The sequence below is a fragment of the Trachurus trachurus genome, assembly GCF_905171665.1.
Source record: "Trachurus trachurus genome assembly, chromosome: 14".
NCBI classification, from domain to species: Eukaryota; Metazoa; Chordata; class Actinopteri; order Carangiformes; family Carangidae; genus Trachurus; species Trachurus trachurus.
This window is the reverse complement of record NC_139903.1, coordinates 17,271,859-17,290,030: the sequence shown is the minus strand read 5'-3', so window position 1 is coordinate 17,290,030 and position 18,172 is coordinate 17,271,859. Positions and strand designations below refer to the sequence as shown.

Here is an 18,172-nt window from a genome sequence, read left to right as displayed (position 1 = left end):
AATGCTGCCCCCCCACCACACATCCACCACCCCTCCCCCTCCCAATAACAATTAGTTGCCACCCCCTAACCCTCATCCCTTCTCTCAGGGCATGTTTATTTACAGCAGCTCATTTTAAGACTGAACAGCTTTAGCTTAGTGTGAATAAATCACCGAATAATGCTGTTGTGTTTAACGCTGTTGTTTTCAGTGTTGACTTATTCAAAGCCAGGTGAAAGTTTCGGGCCCTGAGGGTAAGTTAACCAGTTGTGTACAGTACAGGAGGCAGCTTTGACGTACTATACTGTATGCTATAAAATAACTCTCATATTTTTTACACCAAAGGTTGGTTTCTATATCGTAGGATTTATAGAAGTGGAAAATCATCTTGGGAAATATCTTGTGTATCATGTTCTGTAAAGAAGCTATACAAAATAAAACTGAGAGAATTTCTAATCTAAATTTAGAAAATAATTCCCTGAATAATATAGTCTTGCACACTGAATATTCAGTGAAGTTTGCAAAAGTTTGGAACATAATCAAAGAATAAAAAAGTGTCATTCAGAAAAACAATCCAGAGGGGGTTAACCACAGGTTATGAAGAGGTTCGCACAGGTTCATAGAGGGCTACACTAATCTAATACATCACAAAGAGGTAAACAGAGAGTTAACCTGTACTTTTTTTTTTCAATCTACATAGCTTATAGACTCATATTATATCATACCACTGTCCCAAGTTCATTAAAATCTGCACTTCCTATATCTCATCACATCTTCCACTTGTGTCCTATAGGTGATATCTTCAAAGTTTCCACCATTCGTTCCTTCACACCTCAAGCTTAATAAATAGACAAAACCACAGCAATAATAAGTTTCACGTTAAGACCGGAAGACTTTCATAGTACATGCTTGCTTAAGTAGCAAAACACATGTAACAAATAAATTAGATATAAACATCACATTAAAAAGAAATCTACAACAATCTTTAAAACAGTGACTCCTGTGCTAGGTTCCCCCTTAGCTCTGCGCTCCCTGGTTACTGTGTGTTTTTGTTGTTGTTGTTGTTGTTATTGTGACTGCACATTCCCGCTGAGGTAAATATAAAATGGCAGGCGTAGTTTTTGCAAGTTGACCTGAGGGATCCCGAAAGTGAAGAGCTCATGTGGCGAGAAGCTGTAGGAAGACCTGGCAAGGTTTTTTTTTTTGTTAAAGACTCGGAGTATAAAGTCCTGTGTATTTCACAGGTAAAATGGCTGGGGTTCCAGGGAGGGCTGTCTCACACACAAGTACAATGTCAGCAATGCAAACTAATTACAAAACGTTAAATACACCTCGAAGAGGCTGAGAGACGTGATTCGCTCTGAATTTACAAACCAATTCTTTATGCAAAGTCCCTTTATGGAATAAAATGCTGGTCGTTCTCTGCTGGTGAGACGGCAGGACCAAGTATAAGGCGCTTTGTTGGGGAAAATTTCCAGATGCAAAAAAACATAACAAAACCATTTCAGCTGAAAAACTGGTTCAGTTCAATTGCAGTTCATCGTTTCACAACAGAACTGACAATGAGAAAACTAATCCCAATGAGAGAGAATATAGATTTTTTTTGTTTTTACCAAGGACGGTTATTGTGTTGTGGTGACAAGAGTGTGCTACTTTCTGCCTGTTTTTCTGACTATGTGGGGCTAGTGACTACCCATGCAGGGGAGGTTAAACTACTATCTGTGCCACTATCATACAATATATACAGTCTACATCTCAATACTTGCATTGATACCGGTTGGAACAGAGAACTGAGCTGCAGACATCAGCATCAGTATTTACTGTGTTCATGAAGATGCATGATGGACACCAGCTGCTGTAGAGACTGTGTAGCTTTAGTGCTCTGACGCTGTCTGTCCAGTTTATCCTGTGATGAATGGGAATTTTCTCCAACATGAACTACAACTGCATTCACATTCAAAAACACGGAGGAGAACTAAGGAAATGAAAGAGAATGAAACTGGAAAGAAACTGTAGAGAGAAAGATGCGAGTTTATCTCTGTAGAGAGTTGAGACTGGAGCTTGAGTTACAGCGATTGGCTGATACTCTGTGAGTGGGCGTGGCCGGGCCGGGGGAGTAATTCTGATTGCTCGCTGCCCTGTGGGTAGGTGTGGCCGGGCCGGGGGAGTAATTGTAATTGCTCGCTGCCCTGTGGGTGGGCGTGGCCGGGCCGGGGGAGTAATTGTAATTGCTCGCTGCCCTGTGGGTGGGCGTGGCCGGGCCGGGGGACAGGTTTTGATTGGTCGGGGCTCTGTGGGAGGGGGAGGAGTACTGACCCTGCTGGGGACAGCCATGGCAGTGGGTGGGGGATTCGCATCCTGTTACGGGTGAGGAGGAGAGGAATGGGGATGAGGGGACGGGGGAGGTGGAGAAGGAGCGGTGCAAGGGGGAGGAGGCGGGGGACATCAGGGGGCTGGTCTGGAGACGCCACAGCAGCTCCTCGTTGTTCCGGCTCAGACGCTTCTTCTCAGTGTTCTCCTTCTCCACGGACTCCTGGAGATTGGCGTTTTCCTCCGACAGTTGCCTGCAGGGAGAAGACCAGCACAGAGGAAGCTGATTAGTTAGTCTACACTACAGATGACAAGGAGAACAGCAGTGATGATAATGATAAGGATGATGGTGTGTCTTACCTGGACAGGGCCAGGTTCATGTCAATACGACTCTTCAGATCTTCATTCTGCTGCTGCAGAACCTGGACCCTCTCCTCCAGGAAGACGTTCTTTTGGGCCTGCTCAAAAGTGCAACACAAACACAGTGTAATCTTTCATTCACCATTTACATCAACAACATGATAGGGGTTTGGATGGCTAATTTTGAGCATACCACTTTCTCCAGGTCGGAGATCTTCTTCTCTTGCTGATGTATCTGCTGGTTCTTCATTTCTACAACCTCCTTCAAGCTCTTCAGATCCTGCTCAATGTGTTGGTATGGAGCCAAAGCATCCTGGTACAGAACAAAACATTTACAGTGTCACCACTGTAGATGGAATTCCCATTTGGGCCCTTGATTATAAAAGTACGTACAGATCTCTACATAAAATGAATGCGACTCACAACTATCTGTTCGTCTGTACTCCTCCTCAAAGCTTCTTCGAAACGTTTGGCTTTGTCCCTCAGACTCTGATTTTGAAATGTGAGAGTGTCGACTTGATCCTGGGCATCACACACAAACAAAGACACACACATACATGGAGATGACAGATTAGGGTGCATTGACAGAAAAAATATAACATAGATTTTTTTTTATGAAGTCTTACCTGTAGAGAAAGTCTGAGTTTCTCAAAATCCTCCTCCAGAAGCATCTTCTGTTGCTCATGAGCTTTCCTTAAGTCTACACAGATTCACAAACACAATAAACAACAAGAGAGAGGCTGGTTTGTTAGTGGTTGCACTGGTGTCATATTATGTGATTTCAATGGGATCTAAAATCAAACCTCTCATGGTACGGGCGTGCTCCTCATGCAGTGTTGCCATGGTAATGTTATGCATGTCCCGGAGCTCCTGAATGGCTGCCTGGTGGTGGACTGTCATCTCCTCCACCTGACACACACACACACAAACACACACACACCTTTTAATGCCTGACCATATTTCATGTGAAAGCTCCAATCTCATCACAGAGAACATAAAACAGACACATCTCCCACGGTGCCTTTATTTCTCACCTGCTCCTGCTGCTGAGCCCGCAGCTCCTCCATCTCTGACTGATGCTCCACCCTCAGGTGCTCTGTCTCCGCTGAGTGACACTTTCTAAGCCCCTCCTCCACGGCAGCCAGCTCCGCCTCTTGCTGCAGCTGCAGCTCCTGTAGCTCTCGCTCAAACGCCACCTCCAGCGACGTCTTTTCCCGCTGGAGTCTCTCCCATCTCACCGAATTAGACACTGCAGATGAAGAGGAGTGTGTAGCTGATGATGATGATACTGCCACAGTTAATTCACTGTCATTTTAGATGGATAAAATAAAAACAATTCATATAATCATACATACAAACGTCTCTAGTAAGCAAAGCAGATATTTTGATCATAGGAAGAAAATCTCAGAATGACTGATGGCTGAATCCCATTTAGCTGCTTCGCTTTCTATTGTGCGTGCTGTCGCTGTCACGCTGTCACTAGGACACTTGAATAGAGCCGTGCCATCGTTAATGTTATTAGCAACACCTGTGTTTTTCCTGTGATGCCAATCAAAGTGTCAGCAGTGAATAAACTCTGTCTGCTGCTGGAGCGGCTCAGCATCACTCACCCATCTCCTCTCTGATCTGCTGCATTTCCACGGACAATCTCCTTTGATTTTCTCCTGCATTTTTATTCTGGAAAAAAAAAGGAAAGTAAACAGCTTTTTTAACAACAAGATTCCAATACAATCCAGACCCAGGCGTGTCAAACTCATTTTAGTTCAGGGGTCACAAACAGTGCAGTTTGCTCTAAAGTCGGCCGGACCAGTAAAATAATAGCATGATAACCTAAATAAAAATATTTTTTCCCTTTGTATTAGGACATTATTAAGATGTTTACAGTTAATGAACTATCCTTTTTCAAAACATATTATGAACAACCTGAAATTTCTTGATTAGAAATATGTGCAATTTTATGCCTCTTTTCACACTTGGCAGATTCATCCTGATGGCCAGATTGGTTTTACAAAAACTTTTACAAAAAACAACTTATATAAAGGTTAAACAGAAGATAAATAAATGTGTCATATGTAAATAAATAAAAACACTCAATGTACAAAAATACATATAAAAAAACCCAAATGCATATATTAAAAAAAAAAAAAGTATATTCAAAAATACAAAAACAGTATTTGCATTGACTGTGCGTTTTGGCCGGTTTTGGCCCATGGGCCGCATGTTTGACACCCCTGATCTAAACAATTCATTTTGAAATATGGATGAAAATCCTAAAACGGTTGGTTGTTCTGTAAAAGACACCAACTGGGGACATATCAGCTAAAAAAACAAAAAAATTTCCCCATTTCATCCCTAGTCATTCAAAAACTAGTCACTCCTAGTTTTATAGAGACTATATGAAAACATAAATAAGAAACAGGAGGATTATAATACATATTAAATAGTCAAGATCTATAAATTCTGTTGTTAAACTGAATTTTAGACACATGGACTGACAGGATGATGTTGTTGTCCACCTGCTGCTGTGTGTGACTCCTGCAGTCAGCAGGGGGAGCTCAAACCTATTCAAACAGACCGACACAACCACTTCCCTCCCTCCCTCTCCCTCACCTCCCTCTCTGCACTGTGGGTCAGTGATTGCAGCACTCAGACGGTGACCGTAAAGAAGTCAGACAGTCCCTCGGCCGTCTGGGAGCAGTATAACAGCTTAGAGCAGCTAAGAGGCTAAATGGGCAAAACCATCTCAGTGACACATGAGGAGCCAACACACACTCACAGTTTCTCGTCCTCATCAAGCTTCTTATTGTGAACCTCCTTTCATTGTGTTTAATACTTTATGTGGTTTTTGGTTCATGTGTGTGCGCTGCTTATGTGCCACATAATCTAAGCGCAGAGAGGAAACGTTTGTAATGTAAATCTACATGAGACCACAGATGAACCTCTGGATGTGATTGCAGTTGTTGATACCTTGAGGCAGTAATGCTGAGTGGTGATGATGAAGGCTTCTAGACCTAGGGAGGTCTTCCTCAGTTCGTCTCTCAGAGCCCTCAGCTGCCTCTCCTGCTGCTCACAGCGCCCCTGCAGCCTCTGAACCTGGACGACCAAGAAAGACAGTAAAAACGAAAGCAATGAACAGAAAAGAAAAGAGGAAACTCCACATGGGAGCTGCAGAATTTCTATTTCTCCACCTCGACCCACCTCCTCCCTTTGCTCCTCCTCCTTTTCTCTCTCCTCTGCTTCCCTTTCCCTTTCTTTCTGTTGAGCCTCCTCTTTTTCTCTCTGCAGACTTTCCTGCTGCTCCTGCTGCAGCCTCAGGGGGGCCACGCGGCGAGGGGACCCCGGGGGAGCCGACCCCCTCACCGCCACCGCGGGACGCTGCACAGACTGGACTGTGGAGAGAGAAAAAACAAACACAGACGATTAAATTACCACTGACAAAATTAACCTGCATGAGCATGTTTACAAAAAACCAAACACTATCGATACACATGATATTCTGCTATCTTCCAAATGTCCTTAATTAGTCATGTTCTAACTCTGAAATCTATCCGTCTATCTAGAACAATGAAATTGATGAGTATTAAATCAGAGGAGATCTAACCTGACCTATGGCTAATGGCCATGTTCACATGATAAATGATTGTAAGTTAATTGAATCTTTTCTACAGAGGAAGCCCCGGGGTAATTCCCAGGCTGCTGGTCCTCATGACGGACCGTCTAATCACTTGATGAATGTGATCATGTCAAGTAATGATTGAGCTGCATCACACAATAAGATGTAGCATTTGTATATACTATGTATAAATACTATTTGACTTGTGTTTCTGTAAAAGCATTAAGGTACGTTATTTAAAAAAAAGCCAGACAAACGAGAAGAACATGTGAAGGCCATGAGGCCATTTTTCCTTGGAGGAGGTACAGCTGCAGTTGACATACAGACAGGCCTATTAACCTCTGTGTGAGTCACCTTCTCGCGCAGCGCGAGCATGCACCAGCGTGTGGAGTGCTCAGCACCTCTCGGACCGACGGGACATCTTTTAAATTCTATCGCCTTTGTGTTCACGCGCACAGACAAATGGGCAAGTGTGAGTGTGAGTCCGATTGTCTTCTTCACACACAATAAAGGAACCACTGCGGCTCCACATCACCTGCCTCGCACAACCATCTCATTCAGGGTTACTGAGGCACGGGGAATGGTTTCCATGACAACGGGAGGCTGGGCTTGGGGTGCAGGGTCCCAGGTAATGAGAGAGAGAGAGATCGGTTAGAGGGAGATGGTGGTGTGAGGGGGGGTGGATAAAATGAGGGGAATGCTCAGATAAACGAAAGGAGAGAGTGGAGAGAGTCTGTAAGAAGGTGTGTGTGGAGGTAACTGAGCAGGTTCAGTACACACAGGGTATGTGTAAGTGTGCAAATAAAACCTCAAACACGGGGAAGTCCTCTCTGTACTGAGAGATAAATGAAAGAACCAAACATCAACAGAGAAACGATGTTTCTAAAAATACAGCACGTAAAACTGCAAAGTGCAAATGTTTCATTGTTTCATCTTCATCACTGTCGAAGCCTTGGAGGCACATTAGGATTCCCCGTCTTTGAAAATGGCTTCCAAATGTTCTGCAAATGATATCTAGCTCTTCTGTGGGCATACACACATAGGCACACGCACACATACACACACACACCTGAGAAGTTAGAGAGAGAGAGAGAGAGAATCATGAATACTAAACGTGGCTGAGTGTGAAGGCAGCATGCTGATGATGACACAAGGGTTGATGAAAGTGGAATAATGATGCGAGAAACAATGAGAAAAGGTGACGGCAGCCTGTGTGGGCCACGCAGATAAGCGTGTGTTTTATGGGGTGTGGTTAAAGGTTTTCAGGCTGGGTTATTCATGAGATGAATTTCAGTTTCATTTCAACACACTGACATTTTGCTGACACACTGTCCAGACTGGCTTCAGGTCAGAGCAACACCAGACTCTGTCAATATCTGTAAATCACAGCAAACAATGGAGAAGCCTCAATATTGAGACTAAAGGAGAGAAGAGAAAATGTTTTTATTTTACGACTACGTGGGAGGAGACGAGGTCTCGCAAAAGAGCAAGTAAGATGCCATAAAGAGGAAGGATGAGCAGCTACAGCAGTGAGTAATGTGAGCAAAGACAGAGGTGTAGCCTGAGGAGATGTGGGTCAGCTCTGAGAGGAAAGATGGGGAGGCCTTCTGCAATCCTGCGAGAGAAAATGATTTTACCACAGCAGAGCCTAGAGGAAGGAAAGTTCAGATTGCATAGTTCGGAGGAAGTGCTAACTTTGAAGTTGTGTTTGACCAGCGCTGTATATTTCTGAAAAGGATGCCAGCAGCTTCTGGGGGCGGGTACACTGAGAACCGGTCATAAATAAAAAGGACTATTTTTTTTCAAGAAGGCAGTTGATCAGGTGGAGTGGAACAGGAGATATACTGTAGGACTCACATGGTGAGGACCAGAGCTAATAAAATGATCCTTTCACTCATGACTGTCATGACTGGCATAAATGTGCAAATACAATACAATCACTGGTAAAAAAAAATCAAATCCAACATTAATACAATCGGTTCATCCTGTTCAATGGGGCTGTGCATTTGATTTTTTGAGGTGAACGTGGCATTGGAAAAACAATTGATTTTCTTGCCTTGAAGCATGTGCACAGGTGTTAGGAGCAGTGTGGTCATCACTTGGCTCTGCAGGTGGGATAAATTTATAGTGGCTGCTTCTGTTAGGGTTCAGTTTTAGGTAGACAGCAGACATCCACATTAAAGTGTCAATTTTCTGTGTTTAAATAATGAAATATATCGAATAAAAATGTCTGTCATTATCTGTAACTTTGCGTATGTTACTAAAAGGGCCAGCTGCTCGCAGGAACCCTTTATGTGGTTTTTTAAGGCCACAATCGCTAGGGGGGGGGGGGGGGGGGGCACATGATCAGAAAGGTACAAACTGGGGTTCAATTCAATTAATTTAACACATAAACATGTCTGTGTGTGTTTGTTCATTCAGTTGTGAGCAGTGTGTGTGATGTGATGGGTGTTTGCGCTTGGAGTGTTTTGGGGTCCACAAACAAAATCTTGTTTAGGGCCACCAAAATCCTAGGGCCAGCCCTTGTTACTGACGGTACAGTATAGTGGACTCACCTGGGGACTGAGGTTTGGGAGGAACCACCGCCAGCCTCTTCGGGGAGGACGGGAGGGAACGTGTGACCTCTGAACTCCGCTGAAACTCCTTCCTGCCAACTGTCAATCAATAGGACACAACCAATCAGTGTGTGTTATGTAAGAAACAGTCACATTTGGCTGATATGTAACAATAGACATGCAGCAGTAGCATGTTCAAAATCATATCGTAGCTTTATATAACATTATGTCAGTCAAGTTTCCTCACACAAGAATCAAACAAACATCCCTCCCCTCTCTACGTTTTTTCTCCATCTTTTCCATTTCAGGGCAGATTTTCTGTTCTCCTAACTTTTTTTTTTCTAGTTTTCTGTTACGCTCCTGCTTTCATCTCCAGCTATCTCCACCCCTGCTGTGTAGTATAACTATGTCCCAGGGGGCTCTGGGTCAAAGAGAAGCAGAGCAACACTGGAGGAGATGTGCCCATCACCTTCTCGCTCTCTGTGACACACTTTGCAGCCAAGGCAGACAAGAATCAGAAACTCCAAGTACTTTTTTAAAAAAAATATTGTCTCTGAGCTCACGTGTCTTCCCTCGAGTGTCACAATAAATCTGTCGCAGAGCTGGTGAGGTGTGTGGGTGTAAAGAAAATAGCTGGATTTGAAACAAGAAATGTGAGATGTGTTACACAGGAGCCAAGAGTGATGAAAAGTGGGGAGGACAGATAGTGTTGGAGAAAAAAAAAACAGATGATAGTGAATAAAGAAGTAGGTTTTGTGAGGTTAGCAGGGAATCTGTTATGAAGCAGAGTGGAGAGGAGGAGAGAGGCCTTGAAAAGAAACTAATTAGACCTGTAATGGGAGCGAAGCCTCTGATCCTGAACAAATCCCCATATAACCCAGGAGAGATAGTTCAGGCCTGCAGAGACACTGTGTGTGTGTTTTTTCCTGTGTGTCTGCATGTGTGTGTCTGTGTGTGTGCATTCACTATGCAAGTGTTGGTGTGGTGATGTAAACTTGGCTCTATTGCCAAAAAACACACGCAAACAAAACAAGACTATTTTTTCGTACAGATGTGAAACAGCTAGTTGGTTCTGGATAATGTAATGAGACTATGTGTCTGGGCAAATAATATACTAAAATGTCGGCATGCTCACAGTGTCATAATATTAAAAGGCTATAAATGTTTACCATCTTAGCATGCTAACATTTTCTAATTAGCACTAGCAGCTAATCTACACATGAAGTACAAACAAAGCTGGCGAGAATGTCATGTACAAAACTGATGGCAACAGAATAGATGTTAAAGCACGTCAGCAAAAAACACCAAAAGAATGAGTCAGTCACTAGTCAAAGTCCAATAAAACACTGACCATGGATTTATGCTGGGAGCATGACTAAAAACACCATTAGACTCTCCTCCTAGAGGTCAGCGTGCTTACAGTCAAAACCTGAACTTACATGAACTCTGTGGCTGCTGGAGAAACAGTCAATGGGCACCGCTCTCACTTATGATAGTGCAGCTGTATTCCAGTTCATGGAGTATTAATAAGTTGAGTTTTTATGAGGTTGGCTGGAGTCATTTAATCTGCGGAGTGGTTCACATTTCTTTGGACATGTGGTCCTTGAATTATTCCTGATAATCAATGCAGGACTTTTTTTATGTAGAAAGTCAAAACACAGTCACTGATTATTCTCTGTTTGATCAACAGAATTGATTGCTTTTGTGCTCAGTTAATGAAAAAGCAAAACAATTATTATGATTGTAATAATGCTATAGCCTCAGTGTTATGCCACTGTGCGATGTGTGTGTGCTGTGAGCTTGTCTGGGGCTCAGCAGGACAGATGTGTCTGTGTGTGTGTTAAATAAAATGTGTGAGTCTGTACTGTCTGCGCTGTGATAGAGAGACAAAAACATAATATACAGTACAGATAAGAAGTAGTGTCGGTGCATGACTTGCAGGCTGACAGGGACTCCTCTGGTATTTCTTCATCAATAATTTACAGCGCATTTAAAATCAGCTCAGGCCTACAGAAACACAGAATGAGAGATATTTTCTCACAGTCGCTACACTGTCTGCATCCTCAACACCCAGACCTGACTGTCGGCCCGCTCTACAATGTTCTGCTGTTTAAATATGTTTCACCTTTGTAAGTTGTGTTGTTTTTAGAGCAAAGAAGCAGCAATAGCTCACACAATCTCAGTAAAGACACGATGTATGTGAGTGAAGTCTGACACTACACAGCCTGTGGTGTTTATATATCCATGTGTGAAAATACAAGCATGTGTGAAAACCACCACTGCTGCTGCAACTTCCTCTCCTCTGCGCTAACAGTATTGGCACTGTCAACCAGGACCAGGTGTGACCCTGGAAGTTCATCAACATTTATTAGCAGCAGACTGTGGCCAACGTGATAAATGTGATTTATGGTAATTCACCATTTACTGTAGCTTTAAGTGCTAAACTGCTATTTTTAGGAGTAGGGTGGAGTAATAAATGGCCAAACTGAGCCTCTGTAATGCGATTCAATATATTTAATCAGTCAGATTTAGTCTAGTAGCCTCATATTGTTCCAGGACTAAGCACTGTGCTTCCTCTACAGTACCATGGATGTCTTGCTCGGTTATTTTACATTTGTGTAAAATACTTGACAAGTACTGAAACTGCTGTCAAGCACATAGTGTGGTACAATCAGCTGTTGGCGGACAAATGCATCTCTTGAAGCTCAAATGTGCGATGACTGTTGTTCACAGAGTCTTGTGGATCTAAACGTTTCACTTTGAAGGTTTTTATTGAATTTCATTGAGCCAAATTAGATAAGATTTTCCACATCTGACTATTTCTAACATCATTTCTGTGGCTGTTGCTGACCTCCAGGGGAGCTTCTCGGCTGCGGGGGCAGGTAGCGGCGGGGCAGGGCCGGGGTGCTGGGCGGCTGGAGGCTGATGCTGCGGCACGGTGCAGCTCTCTGGTCTGTTGATGGAGGGCTGGTGGTGACTCTGTGAAGAGGAGGCTCCTCACTCACACTCAGACCTGAAATACACAGAAATAGATCAAAATAAGGTTTAAGGGTTTTTAGGGTTTTTTTTTTTTTTTTTTTTTTTAAATGTGATGAATGTTATGAAAAAATGTTAATTTACAGTAGATATGTGAGGATTTATCTTCTGACATCCATCTCAGATTCATTTCTCCCTCTCATGATTACATATTGGTTTTCCTACAGTCTGACTGTGGTGTGTCTGAATTTAGCTCCACTGGACTGAGAAATGGTTTGTAACCTCTGGGTCTCTGCTGCTGCTCTCAATTTTCCTTTTGTTAACCTGGAGCAGTGCACTGGTCCTGCTACTCACACACACACACACACACACACACACACACACACACACACACACACACACACACACACACACACACACACACACACACACACACACACACACACACACACACACACACACAAGCACACACACACACACACACACACACACACACAAATCTAAACACAAAGTTTACAAAGAAACACTTCAATGCTTTCACATGAGCACGTACACATGAGGAAGTACGACGCATGCTCATACAGCAGCGCCTCATCACAAGCACATCATCGCTCATCCTGGCTTATAGCGAAGCTCAAATCTATCAAATGAGTCGTGGATAGTTTACACACTCACACACAGGCCGTGTATATCCCTCCCTGCTCATCTCCCCATCCTCGATCAATAATGACACAAGAGATTGCCTGCACTTCTCCAACTCCATCATGCAGTGAAACAGGAATCTAAAGCCTTGAGACGGTGATTAAGCTTCGTAGCACAACTTGTACGTCCCTTGAAATTTTAGATTTTGTTTGCCATGTTTTATGTCGGCGCAGAGTCCCTCAGGGACGGTGCACTGCAGGCACACATTGTTTCAGAGGAGCAGCTTCGGTGTGGATTGTTTCAGAGAAGCACATAAGGCTTCCATACCACATAATGAATTCATTTTATTTAGTTAAGCTCAAACTATTTGTCTTGCTTTCAATATTTTGCTAATGTACATTTTTTAATATTGGCAGATGGACTTCATTCAATTCACTCTTTATCAAAGCAGCTTTACAGTTTCTCTCCCATTCACACCAGTGGTAAGTGATCTGACTCTGATGAGCAAATTAGGTTCAGTGTTTTGCCCAAAGACACATCTGTCCACAGCCTTGATAGACCGCAACGACAGCCATGTATAAGTCATACCTCGCACTGTATGCACGAACACAGAATATATTAGTAAATGGTCAGAGATATCAGGAAATATGACATGACAGGAAACATCACAGACATTTCTCAATGGTTCAATCTCTTCACCAATATTTGTTGCTTTTCAATCCTGTTTATAATATTAGACCTTAGATCCACTTTGCAACCCTACAGTTGAGTTGCTTAATCAGTATGAAACTATTTACTCAGATGGTGAAAATTGAAATCTACACTCAGATAAACATGCTACCTATTGAGACCTCTGCCTGTGATCCCTCAGTGCTGTGCTTGCTCGCGTTTCTAAGTCACCATACAAGTGATGCACGACATGTTCCAAAAGCTTCATTAGAGTTCCTCTAGGAGCTGAGTGGTGAGGCTATTTACACTGTTTCCTCCTCATTAACCAGTCAAGCACACGGGCAGCATGTCCAGACTAGATTTGATCCTGGATCCACTGCACTGCTGCTCCTGAGCTCTGCTGTCAACTTCCTATAGAATAATTTTATTTCAGTGAAAGAAATTTAAATATCTGGTCCTAACATCACTCGTCTGATTGACATAAGACAATTGACTGGACAGAGATTTGCTCATTAGTTATAGGTCAAGTATGTGAGAGCAAATTCCCAGAGCTTCAAAGAGCAGAGTGAGGACGAGTTAATGGTGACATGGACTTGTCAGAGATACAAAACTGATGAATGCAAATGATGGTGACAGAAGATGAGATAAAAGAAGAGAGAACGCGATTCTGGGGCTTAGAGAAAGAGAGAAAGAGAGATGTATTTCATTAACGGTAAAGGCAAACTGATATGCATCGCTGATTGGCAAAATGCCAGCCGAGGATGGATGACAGAGCGTGAAGAGGATAAGAAGAAGGAAGGAAGAGGCTGGCTGTATGGGATCAAGAAGAGGCAAACAAGGCGGCATGAAAAGAGAGGAAGAGGAGCAAATCGAAGGCACTGCAATGGAGCTGTCAGCAGTCTCAGAATATGAAGATGGATTGAAAATACCAAAGATATTAAAAAGGGACCAAGAGGAAACAGCTGAGAACAAAAAGAAGCAGATTTCTCCAGCTCAGTGGGAGGCCGTGTTATTGGAGCAGCTTGTTCATCAAAGCAAAACTATAATGCTTGTAGAATAACACTTTGTCTTCTACCTCAGCCCTCATACACAGACTGAAGAGGGAACAGATTTTATTGAAGAGTCAAGATGAAATTGAGCTTTGTGCCTTCTTAGACTTTTCCCTTGGCAAAATAAAAATGTGGTTTCACGCAGCCTGCATGTACGCCAGCTGTGGCAGCAAAATCTGATTGCAAAAACTGCAAAATGTACCTTCGAGGTGTTTCCTTTGGCTGAAGCAGAGCTGAACATGGTGCAGTGTGTATAAAGCACAAGCAGCACACATGTACACACATACACACAGTGCTGAAGTGGACCCACTACACAGTGTGCAGTGCTGACACACCAACGAAATAGCTGTTATGCTTCAAAAACATATGGCCCCTGAGAAATATGTGAATATTTTAAATTGTGTTGTGTACTGGGAAGAGGGGGGTAGTTGATAAACTGGATGGAGGTTCTGATGTGGAGACATGGTGAAGTTATAAAGTTCCTAACACAGTAACACAGTTATTTTATTCATGTTTTATGAGCATTTCCATAAAAAAATACTTCCTCTGCAGAATGGGAGAATGGGCTCTTTCACAGCTATAATATTACACATACACACAATATTGTTTGATTGTTCTTACTAGCGCATTGTGAAACAGGATAATAAGCTTTTAGCTGTGGAGCTTATTTCAACTATATTTTACATAGATGTGTAAATGTAAAAGGGAACAAAAATAGCTCTAAAAGTTAGGGTGTAAAAAAGTTCAGTGTGGTTTTGTCCTGTAAATGACACACAGCAAAAAACAATAAAGATTATTGAAATACAACAATACACAAAAAAAAGATCAGCCTCAATCATAGACTGTATATAAAAGAGGCCTCAACTGGTTATTTGAAATGACCTATTTGTTTTCTGTGTTGTGTTTTAACATGTTGCTTGAATCAATGTCCCTTTAATGAGTCCTATACATTGAAGTTTTATTCTACATCAAACAGAAGTTTACATGAAATACTGTATGTTCACATACAAGTAGAGACTGAGAAACCAACTCAATACAGTTGTATATAACTACAATATTTCTGCCAAATGAACAATATTGGTTATATATTGATTGATACTGATTATCATTTCAGCTGTTAGTCTAAACTTAGTTGTGTTTAATTAGCTGCACATTCCCACAGACAGATGTCAGCTTCATTTAGCGCTGTTCACGACAGAAGTGTGTAATTAAGCCTGAAGACTGTATTCATCAGAGTCAGTAATTTGTTCTGCGTATTAACTGTTGTTTCCTGTCATTTATTTAAAGCTGCTTTAAATGTCTCTGACCCTTCGTCTCCCAGTTGTAAAAGCACAGGCCACTGTTTTCCCAAATGATCACTACCCTTCTTAACAACATTCATTCACTATGTTCATGGTCATTGGTCACGTCATGTTGTCTGCTTTATGTTTCATCCTGTCACAAGACAAATGTGAAAATCTCAGTAGCAGCTTAAATCAACATGCTGGTGCAACAGATGAGACCTGGAATAAACAGTGGAAACAAGCTGCGTCACTTGCTCTGATTTAATGAAATTTAGATTTGACACTAGAGGTTGAATGCGGATTGCTGGAGTCAGAATGACCTTTAGTGTTAGTGAGATGACAAAACGTGTGCAACAAGTAACTTACATCCTCACATAATACATACAGAACTTCACAACAGCTGTCAACCTGTGAATAACGGTGTGCTTTGAGCCGAGAAAAAAAAAGTGCAAATGCAAAGTAACTCAACTGTGCATCTGCAACCAAGTGTGTGAAAGTCAAGGTTAGAGCTGCATACATAATAAAACACAAAACAAATGGCCCCTGCAGAGGCGAGGCCTGGGTGTGCGGACAGAGAGATAGATTAGATGATAACCCTGGAGCTGACAGCGGCAGCCCGGGCCTCCTGTCCTCTGTCATAGCCCAGATGTCAGGAGATGAAAGGTTCAGTCCAGCCAGAAGGACGTGGAGTTATTTCTCCTCTTATGGTCAACAAGAGAGGGACACTCCTCAGCCAAGTTGTTGTCAGACTATAGTAGTCACATAGTATCACTTATAAGGGAAGGATGGGACAAGAGGATGGAGCCAGGTGACAAAAAGGACTGAATCAGAGGTGTCTGAACTCTTTTATACGGCCCTGAATCTCACCGAGGCAACAGTTTACTAAACAAGGAGTGAGTACTACAGGTTTTCGGCCTTTGTCTGCCATCGCCCAGATTTCTGTATTGAACCGAGGGTGAATCAAAGGCTCTGTCTTTCTTCCTGTGCGAGTCTGAAGGAGCAGCAGCAGCAGCAGCAGCCTTTTACAAACGGGAACATTTTCACACAAACACGATCCTTGCAAAAACTGGGTGAAGGTTACTGTAGAGCAGAGCAGACTGCAAAATCACCAAAGCTTTTGGCAGAACATTTAATTTGAAACATAGCCTATGGACGCGTCCGCAAAGTAGAATAAAATATAAACGTTCACTTTAAACTCACACTTGGTGTTTTATAGCCACGGGCTGGATGGTATCTCCATTTGAAGCATTTGCATTTCACAAGGTTAGTATGACATTCTAAGTTGTTTTTTTTTTTTTTTTTTTGGGGGGGGGGGGTTATTAAAGAAGGTATAAAAATATTTAAAAAACTGCAGTGCTAATGCTCGTTCCCTGCAGGTGGCACACGTGTTAAAAAATCTGCATAAAATAATGACAGCTTTTACTTTCTTTGCCCGTAAGTGAGAAAAGTGTCATGTTTACATCAGCACATTTATATTGCTGCTGCTGTTTCTGTTCTTCAATACAGGCCAAGACTGACCTGATGGAAATTAGTTTTTTTTAAAGTTATTTTTTCAGTTTAGATTTTGTCGGTCCAGGTCAGTGACCTGCGTGGAAGTGGAATCTTAAGAACGTTTTTAATGACGCAGACACACTAATAGTGAGCTACTGTTCAACACATACAGATACATACAAGGTGCCAAATATCTTGTACTGTATCAATGAGTTTTGCATTCCTCCAAATGTTTCTGCAGAGTGTTACTGGGGAGGCTCTTGTGCGATTCTCCCATTAAAAGAACATTTATTGACTTGTTTTGAAGGAAACAGCAGAGCACTGAACTGAATCTAATTAGAAAATAAATAAAAACTGAGAAATAATAAAGCTAAATGTCAACAGGATGTAATCATTTGGTAAGGAAAACAGCAGACTGAGTGTTAGGTAGAAGCTCGGGTGTAAAGCCTGTACATGCTGTGGAACAGAGATTGGCAGCGCAGACAGAAGCGAGGGCTGCTCAGTAGGACAGAGGATGAGGAACAGGGACTCTGTTGGTAAGTTATTATAAATAGATGACCAGGACTCTCTTTATGAGTCGCACGTTAAGATTTCTCTGTTTACCTGAGTCTAAAGCTGCTGTTCGTCCACATTCTCTGTGTTTGTGTCAGTCAGGAGCATCGGTTAAGCTCATAAAGAGTGATTAACACGGCGCTGGATGAAATACGGTGGGAGTTTATCAGTTAATGAACAGGCCCATTGAGCTCGTCCTCACTGTCACAGCTCTGCAGCTTCACTATAAGGCGCTGCCATGTTAGTTTTTCTCTCCTCAGCTGCAGAGTGGCCATATTTAATTGGCCCATCTAATTTGCTTCTCTGCTAGTATGTGTGTGCGTGCGCGTGTATCTGTGTGCGCACATGCACCATAGAAACCATCTGTTCACAGTGAGCTAGCATGAGTCACAGACCAGATCTGAGCCATGGCATCTGGGGTATGGCATCCACTCTCCTCCCTGTGCCAGCCTCTCCGTTGCTTCTCTTTCCGCTCGTTTTTCTTTCACATTCTCCGCTCCCTCTCTTTCCGCTCTGCTCATTTTGACTGAATTGAATTTACTTTTATTACTGCGGCTGCCTTCAGCTCTTCTTCTCCGCTCAGCTGTCTGCTCTCTTCTCTCTATCTCTCTCTCTAGCTATTATTTCATTAATACCTGAAGAGAAGATGGGTAGAGAGGTGATAATACTCTGTTTGTTTTGGCGATTGAGTTT

At 42.6% G+C, this 18,172-nt stretch overlaps 1 protein-coding gene across 1 annotated transcript in view; it reads right to left on the bottom strand.

Annotated features, from left to right (window-relative positions):
- Positions 1 to 2,011: 2,011 nt before the first annotated feature.
- The window catches only part of mtus2a (microtubule associated tumor suppressor candidate 2a), a gene marked incomplete at both ends in the record, with an annotated part of 30,414 nt that continues 14,253 nt past the window's right edge, over positions 2,012 to 18,172 (bottom strand). Inside the window, 12 exons of the mRNA XM_083987058.1 lie at positions 2,012 to 2,543; positions 2,650 to 2,750; positions 2,843 to 2,962; positions 3,073 to 3,171; positions 3,276 to 3,349; positions 3,453 to 3,558; positions 3,684 to 3,898; positions 4,260 to 4,326; positions 5,617 to 5,742; positions 5,848 to 6,038; positions 8,818 to 8,916; positions 11,669 to 11,830. Of these exons, the coding sequence (XP_083843184.1) occupies positions 2,012 to 2,543; positions 2,650 to 2,750; positions 2,843 to 2,962; positions 3,073 to 3,171; positions 3,276 to 3,349; positions 3,453 to 3,558; positions 3,684 to 3,898; positions 4,260 to 4,326; positions 5,617 to 5,742; positions 5,848 to 6,038; positions 8,818 to 8,916; positions 11,669 to 11,830 (1,892 nt within the window). The remainder of the gene's footprint in view (positions 2,544 to 2,649; positions 2,751 to 2,842; positions 2,963 to 3,072; positions 3,172 to 3,275; positions 3,350 to 3,452; positions 3,559 to 3,683; positions 3,899 to 4,259; positions 4,327 to 5,616; positions 5,743 to 5,847; positions 6,039 to 8,817; positions 8,917 to 11,668; positions 11,831 to 18,172) is intronic.